The 22,134-nt window shown below is 39.3% G+C and overlaps 1 protein-coding gene across 1 annotated transcript in view; it reads right to left on the bottom strand.

The window, feature by feature from the left end:
- Positions 1–886: 886 nt before the first annotated feature.
- The window catches only part of LOC139457099 (contactin-5-like), a 46,439-nt gene continuing 25,191 nt past the window's right edge, over positions 887–22,134 (bottom strand). The window contains exons 4-13 of the mRNA XM_071238536.1: positions 19,654–19,935; positions 18,476–18,733; positions 8,646–8,924; positions 7,066–7,362; positions 4,954–5,259; positions 2,800–2,806; positions 2,222–2,265; positions 1,817–1,915; positions 1,386–1,507; positions 887–901 (exon numbers count right to left, since the gene is read on the bottom strand). Coding sequence (XP_071094637.1) covers positions 887–901; positions 1,386–1,507; positions 1,817–1,915; positions 2,222–2,265; positions 2,800–2,806; positions 4,954–5,259; positions 7,066–7,362; positions 8,646–8,924; positions 18,476–18,733; positions 19,654–19,935 — 1,709 coding nt within the window. The remainder of the gene's footprint in view (positions 902–1,385; positions 1,508–1,816; positions 1,916–2,221; positions 2,266–2,799; positions 2,807–4,953; positions 5,260–7,065; positions 7,363–8,645; positions 8,925–18,475; positions 18,734–19,653; positions 19,936–22,134) is intronic.

The raw sequence follows: 22,134 nt of genomic DNA, 5'->3' as shown, positions 1-22,134 counted from the left end.
ACGAATATTAGTAGAAACGTTTAACGTTGAACCAAACGATAAAGAACGCACTTTGAATGAATTGACAACGCATGTAATTAATATTCACTTACTCGTGTTGATAAAATAGCACCAATGCATGATAGACTTCATCATTATTCATGCCTACTGTACATAAGGGATACGTCAGACACAAACACGAGGAACGTGGAGACTGAATTCAATGTTTATTTAAACCTGATAAGGTGATGGAGCAACATGAGAACATTCAGCTGTGTTGCTGGCATGAATTGCACAGAGGTACAATATATACATTTACAAATATGTACACTATATACAGTGAAACATCTGTGTGTCCTCATGGTGTACAAGGAATATATATATATATATATATATATATATATATATTCATCGTGAATTGGTATACCTACATATGTGTATATATGTAGGTATACCAATTCACAATGATTAAAACGTAGAAAGTTTTCTCAATATACCTTTATTTTGAACTGTTAAAAAGGAGATTTATTTTGTACCTGTGAATATGTATGTGAAGGTATCTAAGGATTAGCCATTGTTTCTCTGTTATAACTATTGGACAGACAAAAATATAGTGGCCACCGACATCATTGAGGGTCATAGGACTTAAACAGGAAAATGTTCCATCACGAATGGCTTCAGCAAACAAGCAACTACTTGTGAATGTTTCAGTGGTTAAAGCACATCTGAGATCTAAGGGAACGTTATGTGACGCAGATGTATAGGGACTGAAACGTACGCGTCATTCCCAGTTACTTGAAACATGTGTCATTGTAGCCAATATTCTGGTAATATTCCCCCATCTGATTAATGGAGGGCTTCTTGACGTAGGAGAAGTATTTAAATTAACGTCATTGATTTCATGCGTTCACATATGGAGAATCTGAAACAGAAACAACTCAATTTTCAGTGAGATGGCACATGACTCTTCATATATCAGTATCCAAATATATTACTAGGTAAAATGTTTTAATTCACATTTTAATATAATCATGGTTCGATGTTTTACATCGTCAGAAATATTCACGGTGACTTGCATGAATTATTTAGTCTAGGTCACACAAACCGGTGGCTGATAGCATGAGCCATCGGGGTGTAATGCGATGTAAATTATTGTAACCACCCGACCATTACGAGGAGCATGGGTTGGCGGGGATTCATTCTTTCCTTGATTCCTTCTCGGAGATATGTTTTACGTTTAACAATACACGTCCCTTGTTTAAAATGTAATGCCATGTAAATTTCCGTCACAACCCGACCATTACGAGGAGCATGGGTTGACGGGATTCTTTCCTTCCTGGATTCCTACTGGGAGATTCCTACTGGGAGATATGTTTTACATTTAACAATTTATTTCCCCTGCTTACGATTGTTTCCACCTTGATCATACCTTTGCTAGTGTAATCAGCATTCACATACGTGTCAAGTTTGACCTGTTCATAAGGTTGTCCTGATGTCCGGTTAAGCTCTTCGTAGGTATTGGCACTGTCTGAAAATAGTTTTCATTTGCATAAAATAACCACAAGCCTGCAGAGATTACAACAACGCAAATGGAAAGACAGGGATCGAAGGGTATGGCTATTTGATCATTGTCAAAAGGCATTTTGAATGTTTAAGGGAATAGCTATGCTTCACAAAAAGCTACAATGCTCGCAGAATTCAACTGTGCAATTGCATTTGGAATACATTGAGATGGTGTAGATTAAATGATAAATACAGATGAAAAGTGTGATACAAGTTCTGTCGTCAGTTTTTGAGAGCTTGAGATCTATACTTGTTAGCTAGTTGAGTGGAATACCTTTGGAGTGAATAAATCCTGTATTTTCGTACTTCTTCAGTTCGGTGTAAGTCTGTTTGTCATCCACTCGATCTTGCAGGCCAGAGTACGGGTTAACACCTAAAGTACAGCAACAAAAGGCGTATTACTTTAATACGCATTATTCAGCTATGCTAATGCAAAATATGTTGTAAAGCTTCAAATTATTTTCCTTTCTCATATATACATGTACAGTAAACTACGGTTATAACGAACATGCTTATAACGAACTAACGGATATAACGAACTAATTTTTTAGTCCCGACTATATGCTGTAGTTATGTTGTATATATACTTATAACGGATTACGGTTATAACGAACTAAAATTAGTAGTCCCTTTGAGTTCGTTTTAACCGTAGTTTACTGTACTTTGAACATAGACATACCTTCGAAATGCGTCTGTTCAGTCTGATTGACTTGGATCCCCGTCCTGCAGCAGAAACAACACTCTCAAAAGGGTATGGAATCCACACACACACACACACACACACACACAGACACCCACACACACACACGCACGCACACACACACACAGACATACAACACAGAGAGATATGAGTGAGAGATGAGAGAGAAGATAGGGTAGGAGAGAGAGAAATTTAATTACGATCAGAAAGGTAAAATTATATGTAGTTGTTAACACTGACAAGTACATTTGTAAATGAAAACTTAAAAGTGAACTTACGCATTCTGTGTGTCTGTTGAGCCTGTAGAGGTAAACAAGATGATGTCATGCCACTTCCAAGCTTATCATTGTGCCATTTTCATATGATAGAGCAAGTTAAAATATGACATAGGTTTGCATGTGTGTTGGTGTGGCATGCTGTGTTGCTCCAAGAGACTCTGCATTAATAAGACAGTGTTGATATCTTGTGATAAGGTTACATACCTGTGTTAGTTTCCATATCTTCATCTTCGGTGTTGTCATGCAGCAACTCTTTTTGTTTTGCTTTTGTGGACTTACCTGATTTCTGTAACGTGCAATTACATATGCATGTGTATCCTTTCCTGGACATGACGACAACAACGACCACAACGGCGCCAGCCAGCAACAACACACCGACTGTGACTCCAGCTATTAGTCCAGCTGGTGAAGAGGGTGCTGGGGTTAACACAGAAATAAACATATAACAACACTGATCCAGTGGATGATAGTTAGATGACTGCACGCAGTATCAGTTCTGTATGTAACGCAGATGCGCATGCACCCCATATTGACAGAAACATATGTGCTATCCGATTCGGAACTGTTAATGTATGCGTTTTACGAAAACGCCTTGGTGACCCCGATTGTCACACATTTGTATATTTAACAGACATACTATGCCTTCAAGAGACTAAGACTGATGATTTAGATGACTCACTGTGTTCGGTTTAAGTGATCTATATTTTATACTGATAACGATGTCTTCATTGATGTGGTTTATTTACCCCCAGAAGGATCTAGATGTTGTATGTTTTACACGTTGGGACACTCTACACTTTCTATGTCTGATGCATCCAAACATATCAGGAGACTTAAATGCCAGAACCAGCAGCCTGTGTGACTACACTGCATTTGATAAACACATGATAAATGAGTAAGGGATGAATGTCGATGACTAAACGTCGGTTTACGAACCCGTCGAATTTAGAGCATAAAAGAAGTTGTTATCTATAAATTGTGTCTACTTTGTCTTCCGTCATTCTCTAAGTAATGACTATCAAACAATTAATTTCACGATACATTGATATAAGGAGTATATGTGTCGAATGTGTTTGGGTGTATTTCGATGATGTAAAAGGTACTATATCGTTTCTCCAAGACATTCACTTTGAACAAAATGCAAATATCTTCAGAACATCAGCACATGCTGACACTCCTGTCACACATCGGACACAGCAACATCCTTAACCTCCTGTTGACCAAGACGACGTTCCTATGTATTTAAAACCACTGGTTCTTGTGTTGTGTATCTTCAGCTATTGTTATGTTGTTAACATTAATAAAACATGTGATGCTGCCTCCAAATATCACTTGACATTATTATTATTTGTTGGGTCATCTGATGGCCTGTATTGACACCTAGGTATAATGGGTGTTCAGAAACTGGTTTCATAAGGGATCCTTTCTCGGTTAGAATAAGTCGGCTATTTACCGTTTTAGGTATGTGGGCAGTAAACAATCAGTTATATGTTTTATGTTTAGTACACAGGCGGATATGCAAACTCATGTTCACGCCAGTCATGCTACAACTAGGGTATGAATATTGACATAGTCAGCAATATTCCAGATATATCTTTGCGCCATGTCAATTATGTCATGAATCCAATCACTGAAAACACCATGACACACAATCAACCAAATAACAGAATCTGACCAACCGATTCAAATCAGTCATGTGGTTGGGTGAGGTGAGGTGAAATGGGGTTTAACGTCGCGTCTAAGCCTATTGCACCTGTATAGCGTCGTGCATTCACGTGTATGTGTGTGTGTGGCTGCTTGTACTAGTCCGGACTGACGCCGATTTATAGTACTAGCCGACTCAGATACAGTATACTGACTCCGATCCGACCAATCCTTGTTTTAGCCCCTCAATGTCGAGCGCCAGACAGGTTAACAACAAGTACCATCTTTGAACGTCTTTTGGTATGACGCGGCCAGGGATTGAACCCCAAACCATCCATATCCGGGCGGACGCTCTACCATTAGACCACGGAGGCGGTCCATGTGGTTGGGTGGTGATGACAAGTTCTACAGTACTTTCAAAGTTTCTTCATGAATACATCATATGAGTACGAAAAGGTAATGAAGAAACATAGTCTTACGTAAATATTGTTACAAAGTATTAAAGGGAAAGTAGCATTGCTCATAGCATTATGAAGACATAAAAGATTCAAACCATTCAATCACACCCTGCCAAAACCACAAACGCAGGTTTTCATAGTCTGGCATAGATGCTGGGTGTTATTTTTTCGGGGATGTATATGTCTCAAGTAGCAGAAAACTCTTCAGCGGCGACATTAACAGAACAAAAAACAACACCTCTTGAATAATAAATAGTATCAAATATGCAACAAATGTAACTTCTTGAGAGATGACGACTTGAAAGTTAAAATGAGACTGTGTCAGACCTACGTTCAACTCTCTTCTCCGTAAGTCCAGTGACATGTTCAGTGTAGGAGCTGTTCCCAAACTTGTTGCTCGCCACAACCCTCACATAGTACACAGTGCAAGAACTGAGATCCCTGATGACTGACGTTAAGTAATTCCCCCTTCCTGTCTCTTCATGACTTTCTGCTGTCTTCCAGTCTTCCTCGTCTGTGCTGTACTCTACAGTGAATGTCTGAGTGGCCCCGCCATTGAACTCCTCCTTCCAGGAAACACGTAGAGAGAAGGGGCCTTCTGGGTAGACGCTGACGTTTGTTGGGGTACTTGGTGGTCCTGGAAACAATCACAGTTGATGCAAATATATATCATGCCTGTGTTAACAGTGTGATGTATGTACAGCCATAGTGTACCAGGCTATACTCAAGTTGAACAGAAAATACATTATTCTAACCATGCCCTTTACAAAACTGTTCTCAGTATGCATCCGAAGGTTTATATATGTAATACACTATGTCAGTTTGTGAAAAAATTCAAAACTCTTCAATGGTGCACTTAAATAGGGTCAAAGGTCAATAGGGGAAAAACGTAAGGCGGCATATTGAAAATAATGGTGGCATATGTGTGAAAGGTGAAGTCGAAGTGTTCTTCCCTGAACTTTACGTAGATTGTGATATCAATTTACAATATTCGTAATATGAAACAAGGATCATGGTTAAATGGCAATATAAAGCCTATAAAGAAAATGGATGGGTGTTCCTGTGTGTGAGAGAGAGAGAGAGTGTGTGTGTGTGTGTGTGTGTGTGTGTGTGTGTGTGTGTGTGTGTGTGTTTCTGTGTGTTTCTGTGTGTCTGTGTGTCTGTGTGCCTGTGTGTGTGTGTGTATGTGTGTGTGTGTGTGTTCCTGTGCCTGAATTAGAACGTCGATCTGAATCTGTTCAACGTGAATGGTAGGGTGACAATGCAGATTCAACAACGCATAATTGATAAATAGAGGTTATCACGCGAGTGTGTTTGGGGATGGTAAATATCCTGCATTAGGAATAAACATTGTATTTAGCGAGCCTTGGCGAGCTAAATACATAGTGTTTATTCCTAATGCAGGATATTTACCATCCCCAAACACACAAGCGTGATAACCTCTTTATCATATAATGTCATTCTTTAATTCTGTGTTTCAATATATCGCTTTCCCCCTCTCACAAACATTACCGAAACATTGCGAGTTTTCCTGGAATGCGCGCATTAATATTTATTAGGTCACAGGGTAAGTGATGTGTCAGTCGGACAGTGACAGTAGCCAGTATAACTAAAATCTGTTTCTTATACAGTGGCGAAGCAACATATACGCAAAACAACAGTTGTTTTAAATTGCCTTTCGCGGCAATCCATCGGTCTATTCGCTAGAGTAACTGCCCTTTGTCAAAGGGAAACTACTCTAAACCTAGTCTATGAGACGTCACGGCCACAGTCAGATGTTGTTGACAGTCGGTCTGTTCTGTCATAACGTTAAGAAGTGTAGTCAGATGTACACACGGTGACAAAACGAAACAAGGTAACAATTCAAACATATTTCGTCCAAATTCAACTATTTTAATTTGGGGAGAAGGTTTCAAGCCGCAGAGGTCTACAAGCACAGATATGGCTACTGATCCCGCTTGGCTCGGCCTCGTGCCCTCGCAAAATTGTTTCGAAATTTATATCTCCAAAGTTGCCAAAACTTATGAAATGCCTTAGCTACGTCACAGTAAGACACTGATTTTCAGAATGTTAGACTGTTTTTTTGATAATGATAGCAATTATCCCTGTAGTTTATCCAGATTCCCGATGGTTAATTCTGACTCAATCGCCGAATGACGAGGGCGACGCTATGTTTGTTTATAAACAGTGAAAGTAGTCCTACTTCACCTTTGATATTTGCATCTCTATCCGCATATGACCCCAACGGATATCGTTTTTATCCGTTGGCTTTATCCTGTCGAGAAACCTACCCATTATATGATAAACGAAAATATCCTTCAGGCACTGCAGTTGCAATGTGTATGCAACTGATGTCCCTGAAGTCCTGCTGTTTGAAGTTCGTAAGGTGTAGACCATTACAATGCTAGACAATTACATGATATGTTTCACACCCATCTCTTACCTTCAGACACTATGCTGAGTGTGTATGCCACCGATCTGCCTTCACTGTTGTCCACTGTAAGCCTGTAGTCCCCGAAGTCCTGCTGTTGGAGGTTAGTAAGGTGTAGTCTGGCAGTGACTGAGATGTCGGAGACAGGGCTGGAGGAACCAGTCAGGTCCTGGTTGGTGCTGGTTGTTCTACTCCAGGTGAATGTAGGAAGGGGGTAGGCCAGGACTGATACAGACAAGTCCACGTTACCACCCAGTCTAGAGGCGTACTTTAGTTGCTGGGGCAATGTCTCATCTAATCGAGGTGAACCTGAGAAAATGAATGGAATTTCAAACATGAATAAAAGGTTTGTGAGCTCAACAACAACATATTGTCGTAGTCGACTCCTTTTCTAATGATATTGTCATGTCCTTTTGGCCCGAGTAATGCAACATTCTTTATGTGAAACGTGGCAATATAGAAGAAAGAGGATCGGTCAATGTTCTTGGGGGAGGATTTATTGACTATCAGACGAGTGACTACATCCTCCAACAGGATACCCAGACTGGGAAACCCAAAGGAGTACAATAAACACAAAGAATTATGACAAGGTTTATTATATGTAGAGGTAGACGTAATACAAGGGAAAATACGGATTCCATAGTGTTGACAAACATGTTACCACCGAGTGGCGATTTGAAAGAGAATAAGTTGGCTTGAGAAACCAAGTTGGTCAACAAGCATGCAATCGTGCGTGACGCAGATGTTGGGAGGTGACCATGGTGATGTTAGGTGTGTCCGGGTGAACTGATTTTAGAAGTTGGAAATCCTTGCCTAGACACGGTTCCACTTAAGATCGAGAGATGAAAGAGTAATTGATAGTGTGAGATAGGATAAGTTTAAAAAATCATCAAATTAAATCTTGTTGTTACCCGATTCGCTTCCTACATATAAACACCTTTCCTGATATGTGAACTTATATGAGAGTCGTTTGTCTTTGTGTCACCTAAATGTCAGATATTTGCTAATGAAACCTGTACCATATTAAAATGAAATACCAGGCTTGAGTTTGTAAACTAATCACCATTAAATCAGTAATTACTTTTGCAGGACATTCTCAATTCATAATGAATGATGTTAGTGTCGATGATCATTGTTAATAATGCAGATAGGCAATGACTTATGGCAATCATCTTGAAATAACCCATTTGAATTATAAATATTTATTTTTAGTATATGATTTCAATTTGCCGCAGCCCATGCTCATAAAGTTTAGGAAGCGTCCTACTTAGTAAACCATATTACAGCAAATGTTTATTTGAATTGTCAGATACATTCACATGTATATGTCTCAAATGCCTGAAATAGTATGCATGTTCTAATTTTCATTAAGACATCTTTTACTGGTGCTGTTCCAAATTTACCCCGGGTTAGGAATTAGAAGATAAAGGTGACGTAAACATAAATGACTGCAAAACAAATTATTAATGAATTACAACATCTAAGGCGTTTGTCGATAAAGTGTATGACATGATGATGTGGCATTCATATGTTGTTAATCGCATTCTGCCCTTAGACATGTGACTTTCAGTTGCTGAAAATGAAATACTTACATTTGACCAGCAACTCCACCCACTGGCTGACAGGTGCCCCGATGTTGTTAGTGGCAGTACAGGAGTAGTTCCCTCTTTGTCTACAGTCTGCTGACTCCAGTCTATATTCTGCTGTCAGGGAGTTATCTGCCCTTGTCAACTCCTCAGTTCCATTCAGTAACCTGATGACTGACCTTGGATTACTATCAATCTGGCATCTCAAGGTCACTGGATCAGACTCGTTAACTGTCATTGAACCACTGCCAGAGTTGGCGGTAAACATACTTACATTGGCAAGATCTGAAATTTAAGATGAACATAAATGAAAAAAAGTAGAAACTGGAAGACATCAGGAAATAAATGTGCAATGTCAACTTAATTACGTTCTTGGGTCAACTTAATTACGTTCTTGGGTCAACTTAATTACGTTCTTGGGTCAACTTAATTACGTTCTTGGGTTAAACTAAGTTTACTGATTTTTAAATAACTTGTTAAAATATCTACAATTGCCGTTCGAATGTAGTCATATAACGCAAAATGTTCACTGAAATAAACCACTTCGGCAATTGCGTGAATATACAATTCTTGTTGTTCTGATTTGCGTTGATGATATTGCAGGAACATACATTTACAATTTACCATTTGTAGTGTTACATTCACCTGAATGATTGTCTTCAAAAACGTATTTCTGAGGCTTTAAATATTCACTTTCGTTTTCAAAATGCCTAAAATCCTCGAAAGTGAGACATTTTCCTAGTTTGTATCAAGCTGTCATGCAGGTACATTTAGACATAACAGCAATATATGTTGAACTGCAAATGATTGCAAACTAAAATTGGCATTAATAAACCATCACATTAAAGTTGGAAATTGTATTACAAGTATTTTGAGTACTTTAGCTTTGTGGTTGTATCAGATAACAGGAGTGTGAAAGTTGCCCAAATACTTTATACATTAACATTATTTTCAGACCACCTCAAAAGTGTACAGTTTTCCATGTTTCAGAACTTTTTGCACGTCAGTTATTCGTGTTCAATATTTACACACAGAATATCCCAACACCACCAACAGTAAAACAATAATGAGAACTATTAAGCACTTCTAATGGTGGCAAGGTTAGGAACAAATATCTTTTATTTTAAATAAACCATGGCCTAACATTAAACAAGCTTCAAAGGATACACACAACGTGGTGATTAGAAAGCTTGTTAATTTGCTTATGTCAGATTGAGTGAGTGGCGGGTGTTACCGCTAGAGCATGACATATCGACACCTCTCGCAATTTTCAGTGACCCATTCAAATAATTTCCATCACAGATTTGCCTTTTACATCCCTTGGAATCTGTTTCAGCAAATAATTCGAAACTGATTATTGGTTTGATTTAAACATTTTTTATTCAGAAGAGATGAACGGGTTTGGGGGACAAGTTCTTCCATCTTAGATTATTGGTGCAGGTTACACTTCATCTTTCAAACTTTAGTTACTTCTGTACACCGTTTATAAAGACGGAAGGCTTGAAACCTCCACTTCGGCCTCACTTCCAACTTTCGTAAAGATGTTTTAGAATAAAGAAACATTGAAAGCTCGAATTTTCTGCCAATTTTCAACTAAATTTATATAATTTCATAGTTTGGAATCTAACAATTACGGGGCGTTTGTTTCGCTTGTTTACTCTCGGTTTGTTAAAATTATTAATTACAATTGCTCTTAACTGGTTCTGCTGTTGATACCCGCAGTTAGCTTAGCACAGTGACTTTTAGTCAACATCCCGGCGTTCCCCAAAATTCACTCCTTTTGTTGAACTGCCATTAGGACAAAATGAGATATATGAAGTTGTTCATAATTAAATCCTCCCAGGGATAAATCGAGGTATTCACACGCACGCAAGCACGCAAGCACGCAAGCACGCACGCACAACACACACACACACACACACACACACACACACACACACACACACACACACACACACATAACCCCACCTTCTGCATCCACACCTTCTCAAAACACAACAGAGAAAGTTGCTGTTGATGCAAGTACATACAGTAGTTTAGAAAATGACATAATAAGAATATTGTTTAAACGTAATCAATACAGGTTGTATCAGCAAGATTGCTCAAATTTAATGTATGTGGCCTATTTGGGTATATTCCACCGAGAGTAGCTCATATATTTATTTTATATGAACGGATACTGTTGTACAGGTTTGAAACATATTTTTGAAAGTTCCAACAGCGACAATCTTCAACACTTGGCTATTTGGCTCATCCGTGAGTGAGTGAGTTGGGTTTAACGCCCCTTTTCACAGTATTCCAGTTATATCACGGCGTGTCAGCTTAATGTGGGAGGAAAGCCCGAAGTGACGCAGGTCTCAGACATTAACAACTTCGGTGAAACCCACGAGCACGACGGGTATGGTGCTGACAAAACTAGAACATAATTGGGGCGATCCGGAATTCGAATCCACAATCATAGGTTTCTGGTGTGCCCAAAGGACGCAACTCTGCACAGCGCCTTAGACCACTGGGCCACCCGTGCCCCCTATTTGGTTAAAGTAAATGGGACATTTGCTTACATTATGTTTTAACATCAACAACAAGTTTTGTGTTTAATAACAATAAAAAGGCATTTTAGTAAATGATGATAGCACTTATACGTGTCTTTTAGCTTGCAAAAAACTCAATATTTATAACATTTCGTAATTTGGGTAGCAGCATTCAAAGGGAAATAAATTCAAAAGACAAGAGTCATATTTGATAGTTGTACAATAGAATATAGCCAAGTTATCCACATTTCATTCGTTAGTATACGTTGAATTTAGTCATTTAGAAATGTCATTCGACTTTCATTAAATTTCAAGTATTCTATGAAATGTTTGGTGTTATCTCTTCATAATTGATATATCATAAAACCAGAGCAGATAGTATTTTAGCATCTCGATTCACTTTGACAATACCCAAAAACCTCCAAAAATCGTACTATGGTGAAGCTCACTGTGCATAGAGACAACTAACAGAGCTTTTGTCATTGTAAAATAATATTCCTGATGGCTTGTATACCATTAGTAAGAAATTTCCAGGAAAGTGCATTGATAACAAAATGGAACTTGCAGTCGTGTACAGTTTCATATATATGCGATGACTGACAAAATGGCAGATGCAGATCGCGCATTATTTTCACTTTCTAGTACCATATTAATATTTAAATAACGTAACTATTGTCCATTTTATGCACCAAAGAGAACTAAGCCCTCACCTGTCTACTTGTTTATTTTAGACAGGAACTCAGTCTATTATAGCTCGTCATGTGTGAATTAAGCTTTAACTGATTGACATATATATTACCCGATGCAGAATTAATAAAAAGTGTTTTGACTTAGAAGACAGTAAACGTTTGTTCGGAAATTTTCATTTCTGATATATGATATAAATGTTGCCAATACTGCAATTGCATTTATATATCAAAGCACATAAACTTAAGATACCATCGAGTGCCGTAAGGGAATGTATGTCGTAATAACCAATTTTCTCATTTCTGACAGTAGGTAGTTCATAAACGAAAGATTTGACCACCATAACATAAACTTCCGAAACTATAAAACATAATAAAAAGTAAGGAGCAAATTAAATCTTTTTTAAGTTTCCTTTTTTCTGAAACATCCTCACGAAAGTGGGAACTTTGACGCGAAGTAGATCTTTCGCGCTTTCCATCTTTACAAAACGGTTAACAGAAGTAAGAACTTGGAAGCAGTGGTGAGTTTTCAAAATACCATCTTCAAAACAGATTTTGGAAATGAGAAGTTGGAAGCTGAGCTTTCGCGTTTCCATCTAAAAGAAATAATTTCAGAAGTGAGAGGTAGGAAGTGGTGCAGAGCTTATGTTTAAAAGATCAATTGTCAAGTGTTACCCGGACCATTATTCTGACGTTGACGTTTCATATGTTCATACACTGAACATCTCAGCCACCTCAACAGAGTCAAATATCACTACAGATGTCCCCACACTAGGACTTGCGGTGTTCGTAGCTGGACACATATGTGTCCAGTATTCTAATAATGACACTTACACTGTACATCCACTGCCACCTCCACAGAGTCAGATCTCACTACAGATGTCCCCCAACAAGGACTGAGGGTGTTGGTAGCTGTACACACATATGGCCAGTATTCTAACAATGATACTTACACTGTACATCCACTGTCACCTCCACAGAGTCAAATATCACTTAGAGATGTCTCCACACGAGGACTTGCGGTGTTCGTAGCTGGACTCACATGTGTCCAGTATTCTAACAATGATACGTACACTGTACATCCACTGCCATCTCCACAGAGTCAGATCCTATTACATATGTACCTACGTTGGTAGCTGAACACACATATGTCCAGTATTCTAACAATGATACTTACACTGTATATCCACTGTCACCTCCACAGAGTCAGACCCCACTACAGATGTCCCTACACAAGGACTGAGGGTGTTGGTAGCTGTACACACATATGTCCAGTATTCTAACAATGATACTTACACTGTACATCCACTGTCACCTCCATAGAGTCAGATCCCACTACAGATGTCCCCACACAAGGACTGAGGGTGTTGGTAGCTGTACACACATATGTCCCTGTCTGTGATCTCTGTATGTTACTGATGGTCAGAGTAGATCCTGTCTGAGGGGTAAAGCTGCTGTCATCTTTCCTTGTCCATGTCACAGCTGCTGTAGGTTTGGAGTCCACAGAGCAGGTCACAGTCAGAGTCTGTCCCTCTGTCACAGTCTGAGTGGAAGCGGCAACTGACACGGATGGACCGTCTGGGTTAGAAAAGGTGATATTAGGATGTAGTGAGCACTCACACAAACATATGACCGTTTGTTTATGTTATATTATTGGTATTAAGTGGTCGACACATAACATAATGTTTACAAACATTGCAAGACCCCTCCTTAGTTTCATGCAATTTAAACAAACACTGAGTATCACACAGGCTCGCCACCATCTTTCCTCATTGACAAAGAATCCGCCAGCTACTGTACTACCAAATAAACATTGCACGAGCCACAGTTGTGAACGAGTTACTAGTGAACATAGCTGATCAGTACGATTTCTTTATTCACTGCATAACATAACTTTATCATATCGTCATGTCAGAATGATGTGATCAAATTGGCTCACGTTATTTTGGAGGGAGATACTTTTTGGAGCGGAAGAATAAATCCTTTATACCTCGCCACGAAGAAGACATCATGAATGTGGAGAATTAATCCCTTATACCCGCTTCCCAGCCTCACTCTTCTCCCTTGGCACACGTTAACTGACATATCGGTAAGCATGTCGGTAAGGCAAATTCCTTGAAGCAGCATCACTCGGGATACATATGGTTTTATGCGTCCCTAGTTAGATGTTATACCACTAGCCTCCGTCTACAATTTACATAATCAATCTGTCATTTTATATACGCTGTACGACTGTCATCATATTTCATACGTTATACTCTTGAGGTGTCACACATTGCAATCACTGTAAAATATATTCAATTGACAAAAGGGGGCGGGATCAGCAGTGAATATTCTATCATGAGAATGGAACACCGACTGTTGAACTAAGAATTCCAAAATGTGAAGGGTGTTTGAGTATATATATCATCTCAGTGTAGAGGGTATTTGTGACACTGTATGCGTATTGCGCTTTGGTTGATGGGAAAATATTTGTCATCATTCGAACCTGACTGCTCAAGTCCTGGGGGCACGGGTGGTCCCAGTCGTCTAAGGCGCCAGAAACCTATGATTGTGGGTTCGAATCCCGGTTCGCCCCAATTATATTTCTAGGTGTGTTAGCACCATACCCGTGCTCGTGGGTTTCACCGAAGTGATTAATGTCTGAGACCTGCATCACATCGGATTTTCCTCCCACATTAAGCTGACACGAAGCGATGTAACTGGAATACTGTTAAAAGCGTCGTTAAACCCAACTCACTCACTCACTCACTCCAGTACTAATTGAGTCTGTTAACACCATCCGCAGGAAGAGCTGTGGATGCTCAACATCTTTCGCGCCCCTAATTAGGAATTTAATGCTGATAGTTTGTATTGATCTCAAAATGCTTGTCCCTATCCAACTGTAAATACTACAACCATAATTGTTACCGGCTTACTGCAAGATTCATGAAAAATTGGATCTGTTTCACTGACTTTGCAACCATTGCATTTAACAATGGCACACTCCATACACATTGCTAATGTATACATTGTGATTATTTAAATCGGTGCATGCAACAAACTCTCGTATTATAAAGGTAATCGATGCAATCACTGAACGAGTATATTGTGAAGATGTTGGATACGATTGTAACAAGTTACACTCATTTTCTGAACCTCCCATGTCACTGATGAATTATTGTTACGCTGATATCGTCGTTCTCCTGACAGCTTATTAAACACCACACTTACACTGGACCTCCAGTATCACCTTCAACGCAGTATACTAATTGATATTCTTCCACTGAAAATAAGCAACACCTTTAGAATTTAATATTAGTACGATCTTTGCCGTAGGTCACATTCCATGTTTTGTAAAATCCAACAGGATAAGGAACGAGCCACTAACCTAAATGTGCGAGCTAATACACAAGTATTCACGAATGGCAGGGTTTTTAATAATGTGTTCAGTGACTTTGTTACAGGAAAGTGTGAGAGAGTGAGTCGATTGTTTATAATTACTGTGAAAGATAAATATAACGAGTAAACGTGGATTGGATGGAGGTCCCTCTGCAGTTTTCTCTTGGCAATATATTCGACACCAAACTTCTTTGCTCTTCTGTCTTACCGTTTTTTGTCTTACAAGTAAAGAATATCATATTTGTAGGTCCTTGTTCTCCCGTCCAGTGCATGATTCTCGGTACGTGCGCGCGCGAACACCTGCTGTCATCTCATTTTTTAAAATTTTCATTTCACATTCATTTTTATCAAGACTACTTGAAACAAATCAATTATAAATTACCATTTGACATTCGATACTAGCAGTTCTCTGATGATTGACGAATTACAACATTTAAGCTGAACCTCCAGTGTCACTGGGGAATATTTTGATCCCGCCGAGGTTATTGTTACCCTGGCAACATGTTGACTAACTAACGTACTTACACTAAACCTCCAGTGTCACTGGTCACGATGTGGATCCGGCGAGGCTATTGCTCCCCTGACAACATGTTGACTAACACACTTACACTGAACCTCCAATGTCACTGGCGAAGATGTGGTTCCACCGAGGCTATTGCTCCCCTGACAACATGTTGACTAACGCACTTACACTGAACCTCCAATGTCACTGGCGAAGATTTGGTTCCACCGTGGTTATTGCTCCCCTGACAATATGTTTACTAACATACTTACGTTGAACCTCCAGTGTTACTGGTAAAGATGTGGATCCACCGAGGCTATTGCTCCCCTGTCAACATGTTGACTAACATCCTTACACTGAACCTCCAGTGTCACTGGTGACGATATGTTTCCACCGAGGCTATTGCTCCCATGACAACATGTTGACTAACATACTTACACTGAACCTCCAGTGTCACTGGTGACGATATGTTTCCACCGAGGCTATTGCTCCCATGACAACATGTTGACTAACATACTTACACTGAACCTCCAGTGTCACTGGTGAAGATGTGGATCCACCGAGGCTATTGCTCCCCTGACAGGTATAGGATCCTCCACTGGTCCTGCTGACGGAGCTGATGGTGAACACTGCACCTCTCGCTGATTGGATAACAGAACTGTTGTGAGTCCACGTGTATGACGTCACTGCCGGGTTAGCTGCCGTCACTCGACATGTCAGCTGGACATTCTGCTGACCTACATAGACTCTGTGTGGCCGACAGGTGGCGCTCCCTTGTGTCTCTAGAACCACCTCTGCTGGATCTGTGCAGCAATAAACAAGTGACAATCTGACATAGTCTAACAACAAAATTGCCACCTCAAAGTCACTTATAGATAATGAAAGTCTGGGAAATATGAGTTATTAAGATATGTGGATCATCAATAGTATGGCAAACACTATCACATGTGACATGCTTGACAGATACGTGTGTAAGAAACACTCGTTGTTTCAAAAGAACGATGAAAATATATCAACTCACGAGACATGCACAAATTAAACCAGGCAGTTAACATTACAGTTTAATCGCAAAGATTTGTCAATTGAAACTACATAGGAAGTGTCAGTATTGTCAGTTTGTGGTAATAGTTCATTGCTGTTCATATGACTGGAAAGTTTGTACAGATAAATGTAATGACTGGATCGTTCAAAATGAAACGATCGTTCAACGTGCATTTACTAAAATAACATGGTCCTCTATCTAGTATTGTAAAAGGAATTCACATGTAGATTTCTGTTTAGCTGTATATAGTCTTATAATGTTATTTCGGGTTGTTTTCAAAGGCGTGTCTTGTTAATGGGTAGTAAAAACATGTGAGTGATGACATCACAAGTGGAAGTACAGTGGGAACTTATGCAATATGAACAGATTACAGGACAAAGGTCAAGGTCGGGAGACCTCAGTCCCGTGTGTCCATTATACATGCCAACCACTGCCTGTAAGGTCCTGTTCACGGTCGAAATCATTGTAGGGAAATGCAGCTCACGCGACCCGAAATGCACGTGCAAACTGTTGTCTGAGGTTCAGGATGATGCTATCATACGTGACGTTCCAACTCTTCCCATTGGTGTTCTATGGTGTTCAAATCTTGATGTAGATTGCCACGACAGGACATGTTCATGATGTTTCCGTAGGAATGCTGCTGTTACACATGCGGTATGCGATCCTGTTTAAAGATCAGTGAGACTGATTGAAACAGTAATCACTCATATCACAGCATGTTAGCTTTATGTGGGAGAACCGCCCGAAGTTATGCATATTTGATTGATGATTACCAGTTCATGGTTCGTGATAAGACTGAAAAGTTGCATCACAATAGCATCAGGCCCTAAAGTTGTCTGGCACATGCTAACGTCGAGTTCCACCTGAATGGGAGACTGTCGCACACATTCAAGTATAACTGGATAAATGGCACTTTCCAAAGGGCATTGTGTGTTCATACCTTTCTGCAATGGGAGTCTTGCCAATTTACACTTGTCAGAGGGGTACACAAAGTATGTGATCCAGACTACCAGTTGTCAGAATGTCATTTTTGTAGAGGCATCGGTAGTTGAGTTGGTTAGAACGCTGACTTTGTGCTGTGATGGCGATTAGGTGCCTCACTCTGGCAGTGTTGGTTCGAATCTGTTCTTTACTAAGAAAGTATTTTCCAAAATATAACATTTGTTAATTTGACCACTTCCTAAATGGCATTGTGTGTTTATATATCTGCACTAAATATCAACATTGACCAACACTGTCCCCTGTGTGGTCCATATACTTACATTGAAAATCAACACTGACTGTAACACTGTCACCATTGTAGACTATATACTTGCACTGAACATCAACACTGACTGTAAGACTGTCGCCAGTGTAGCCTGTATACTTACACTGAAAATCAACACTGACTGTAACACTGTCACCAGTGTAGACTATATACTTACACTGAACATCAACACTGACTGTAACACTGTCACCAGTGTAGTCTATATACTTACACTGAACATCAACACTGACTGTAACACTGTCACCAGTGTAGACTATATACTTACACTGAACATCAACACTGACTGTAACACTGTCACCAGTGTAGTCTATATACTTACACTGAACATCAACACTGACTGTAACACTGTCAGCAGTGTAGACTATATACTTACACTGAACATCAACAATGAGTGTAACACTGTCGCCAGCGTAGCCTGCATACTTACACTGAAAATCAACACTGACTGTAACACTGTCACTACTCCCATGTGTATTAGAAGGCTGACATCTGCAGGAGCCTGTCTTAGATCTGTCAGCTTGTCCCTGGAGCATGGCTCCATTGCTGAAGGCTGTTCCATTGTGTAACCACCTATAGCTACATCCGGGTCTACAGAGGACGGAGCACGTGATTGATGGAAGAGCCTGATGTTCTGTCACAGTGTAGGAGGAGGTAGAGGGGGTCAGGGAGATCTGGTAGGGTCCATCTGGAGTACATAGTTATGTCGCATATCAGAAATATTCAAGCCTGTATCTTAACGCGCTTGGGACAGACAAAACCTTTGTTGACTCTACCTGCTTTTTGCCAATTCCATGATAGTTCAAAGAAGGAAACAAATATTCCGCGAATCAATCTGACAGAATTGCCACCTATTAAATATGTTATGAACAATATACCTTGTACAGCCGACTGAATATTTTCTATCGGTTCATTTCTTTTTTTGAGTGGTGGGGTAGCCTAGTGGTTAGCCTTAATCAGCCTTATCGGTAAGAATGAGAAATGTTTAAAATCTGATGTTGCCTCACGGACTCGTCTGATATTTGATTTGAGATCTATAAGACATAGAATATACAATCTCCCAAACTTTTGTAAATAAAAACAATTCCTGGAAGATTGAGTGCCAGTTTCCCCTGTAGTTCCCCTTATTAAGTAGTAGTGACTTATAGATCTTGCACTGTTGTAAACTGCATCCACATAATATGAGCCAAATTAAATCACATGGCTGGTGTGCCGTGTCAAACAATAAACAAACTATACAAAGAAAGTGTTATCATATCGTGGGATGTCACATGATCAACAAAGTATATGAACAAAGTGCCATCATGTAATGAAAAAAACAGTCTGTTGAGACGAGACACTATTTCACAATAAATTATGTTCAACATGCGATCAATAAATCAGATTATATCCGAGTATAATATTAAAACAAAGATTACACAAGTGAATATGAATATAATCAACTAGGCCCCCTAACCGCCGATGCCATTTCAAAATATCATAGTTTAAAACTGCTTCCTATCTCTTGAGAGCACTCGTTTTTCATGTTTGCAATTACATGTGTTGAGACTGACCATTCGAGATTCATTAGAGTGAGACATGAATAAGCAACGTGTTGACAGTACTCACACTGAGGCTCCATGTTGTAGCCTTGGCTCCACTCGGACTCCAGACCCTGACTTTCTCTGGCTCTACATCTGTAGCTGTGACTGTCCCGGGAACTCACTGTGAAGATGTAGGAGGAACCAGGGGAGGTAACTGTGATGGTAGCGTTGTCACGCTGCCAGGTGTAGGTCAAGGTCAGACCATGGTCAGTTGGGACAGTGGTCGAGATGGAGCTGCAGGTCAAGGTCACTTGCTGGTTGTAGACAGGAGTTGTTGACACTGTAAAGCCAGGAGTTGTGGGCTTGCCTGTTACAGGGATTCATTTCAGGAATGTATTATTGTTCATGCGGTTATGTGCCAGCATAGATCATGTTAATATATACTACATATGTTGCTCAGTCTACTGTGTATCTGATTTTTTTTCCTATGGAATATCTCTCGCGTTATCTTGGCATAGTTCAGGCACCTGAAGTAGTACAACATACTTATTTTCAACTATCTGTAATGCTATACAACACCAACTCTGTATCAGCGTGTTCCACAATCGTACAGACATATGCTCATTCTATGCAATACTGACTTTCACAAATGTGTGAAAACGTGACAACGTGATTTGTGACCGACATGTCACGATATTTACGTTGCTTTAGTTGCAGTTCACTGGATTGTATCTCGACGATTATAAGTTGTCAGGAATTTAATATAATTTACTGTAATTAGTGAGGAAGTTATTATATTCAGATGCTCAAATTATCTGTAGAATTCCAGAATGGATGTTTTTCAAGCGATTTAGAAAGAAGTGACACTGAACTTATATTTTTGTCCAGGTTAATCTGGCCTAAAGCTTGTGAAACTATTTCATCACAAGCTAGAAAGTCATGTTCTCCGTTATTTCAACTTATATATCTTTGTTCCTTTGTTTGGTTCAAAAATTGCATCCATTCTATATTATTGTAGTGAAATTTGGGGATATGCAAAGTACAAAGTTTATTCTTAAAAGATTTTTGAACCATGGAAAACAAGCACCTTCAAGTGCCGTTTTGGGTTAAGTTGGCCGTTATAATCTATATATACTGTTTTTAAACAGGTGTATAACATATTGGTGTAGACCTATTCGTTACCCCTATGCCTGTTATAAAATGTTACAGTCACGCGATGCGATTGGGGCTTTGACCTGGTTTTCACATGAAAGGATATTTTTATTTCTAACAGGATTTGCTTATGTTTGGATTGCGAAGGGGTTTCATAACTATATGTAAACAGAGAGGTGTTGATTTGGAGATACAGAAATGGTTTCAAAAGATTACCAGCTCACATTGCCTGTCACATAATAATTCATACAAGTCATAACTATTGCCAAATGTATATCACATCGGATGTTTCAGATAAAGACTTGATCTGTGTTTTGCTAAGTTCCGCACTCTTGCTCATAGTTTGAAAATGCAAAAACTGCGTTATAGTAAAAATAATGTGAAAACAAATGTTGATAAGCTGCTACTGTGACTATTGTGATGAATTAGTTGTTGAGGACGAGTACCATTTTGTACTAGTCTGTTCATATTATAAGCAAAGAAGAAATGCATTTATTCCACAATATACCATAAACATCCCTCTCGTCCAAAATTATTTGAACTAATGTCCTCTACAACACATTCAACGATCAAAGCTCTTGCTTTGTATCCGAAGAGAAATTTGAAAAACGCAACAAAAAAAACAAACATAATTATGTATTATGTATTACGTCACATATCATGGCACAATTGTAAATCAATTGTGTGAGATCCACAAATAAATTAGATACAAATATGTTGTACTCTGTGCCACGAGGCCTCCAATACTGAAATAAAGAATCTTGACACTGAACTGGTATGGCACCGTGTGGAGAGTGCTTAAAGCTGGTTTGACCAATTGAATGGATAGGGCGCGTGCCTGTCTCATGTCACACTCCATCTCACATTACATCAAGACCAGATGTCATGTGAAGAGCACTTTTTACCTCGGTTTCTCAGCTTAGGCCTATCTCGGAAGCTTGACTATGGGCGGTATCATAGGTATCTATGATCATCACTGTATTTGTTGCCACCACCACTGCCATCATATTTTGTATTTGATACTGCCTTTAAAAATTGTACTATCACTCTATTCCATACTGCCATTGTAATTGCTGTGCAGTAATTTGTATTGATTTGTGAACCTAGTTAATCATGTAATACATTTGTTGACTGTATACTTTTTGTTGGTTGTTTGTTGGTTTCACGCTAAATTATTTTACAAACAGATTTCTAGGTTAACTAACCGTTTCAATTTGGGAATCGACACGTAACACAAGTATAAGAAATGTCTTGTCAGTTGACAAACATCTTTCCATTTTCGACAGAGCTTTGACAACAAGTTATAGATAATGAGTGTGAATAATATCAAATAATTGATATTGCAGTTCAGCATACATTAAAGGAAGCTGAGAAAATATTAATCGCTCCTACAGACCCCTAGCCTACATCTGCC

The sequence above is a fragment of the Haliotis cracherodii genome, unplaced genomic scaffold (genome assembly GCF_022045235.1).
Source record: "Haliotis cracherodii isolate W230 unplaced genomic scaffold, xgHalCrac1.p SCAF_12, whole genome shotgun sequence".
NCBI classification, from domain to species: domain Eukaryota; kingdom Metazoa; phylum Mollusca; class Gastropoda; order Lepetellida; family Haliotidae; genus Haliotis; species Haliotis cracherodii.
This window is presented reverse-complemented; position numbering and strand designations above follow the sequence as displayed.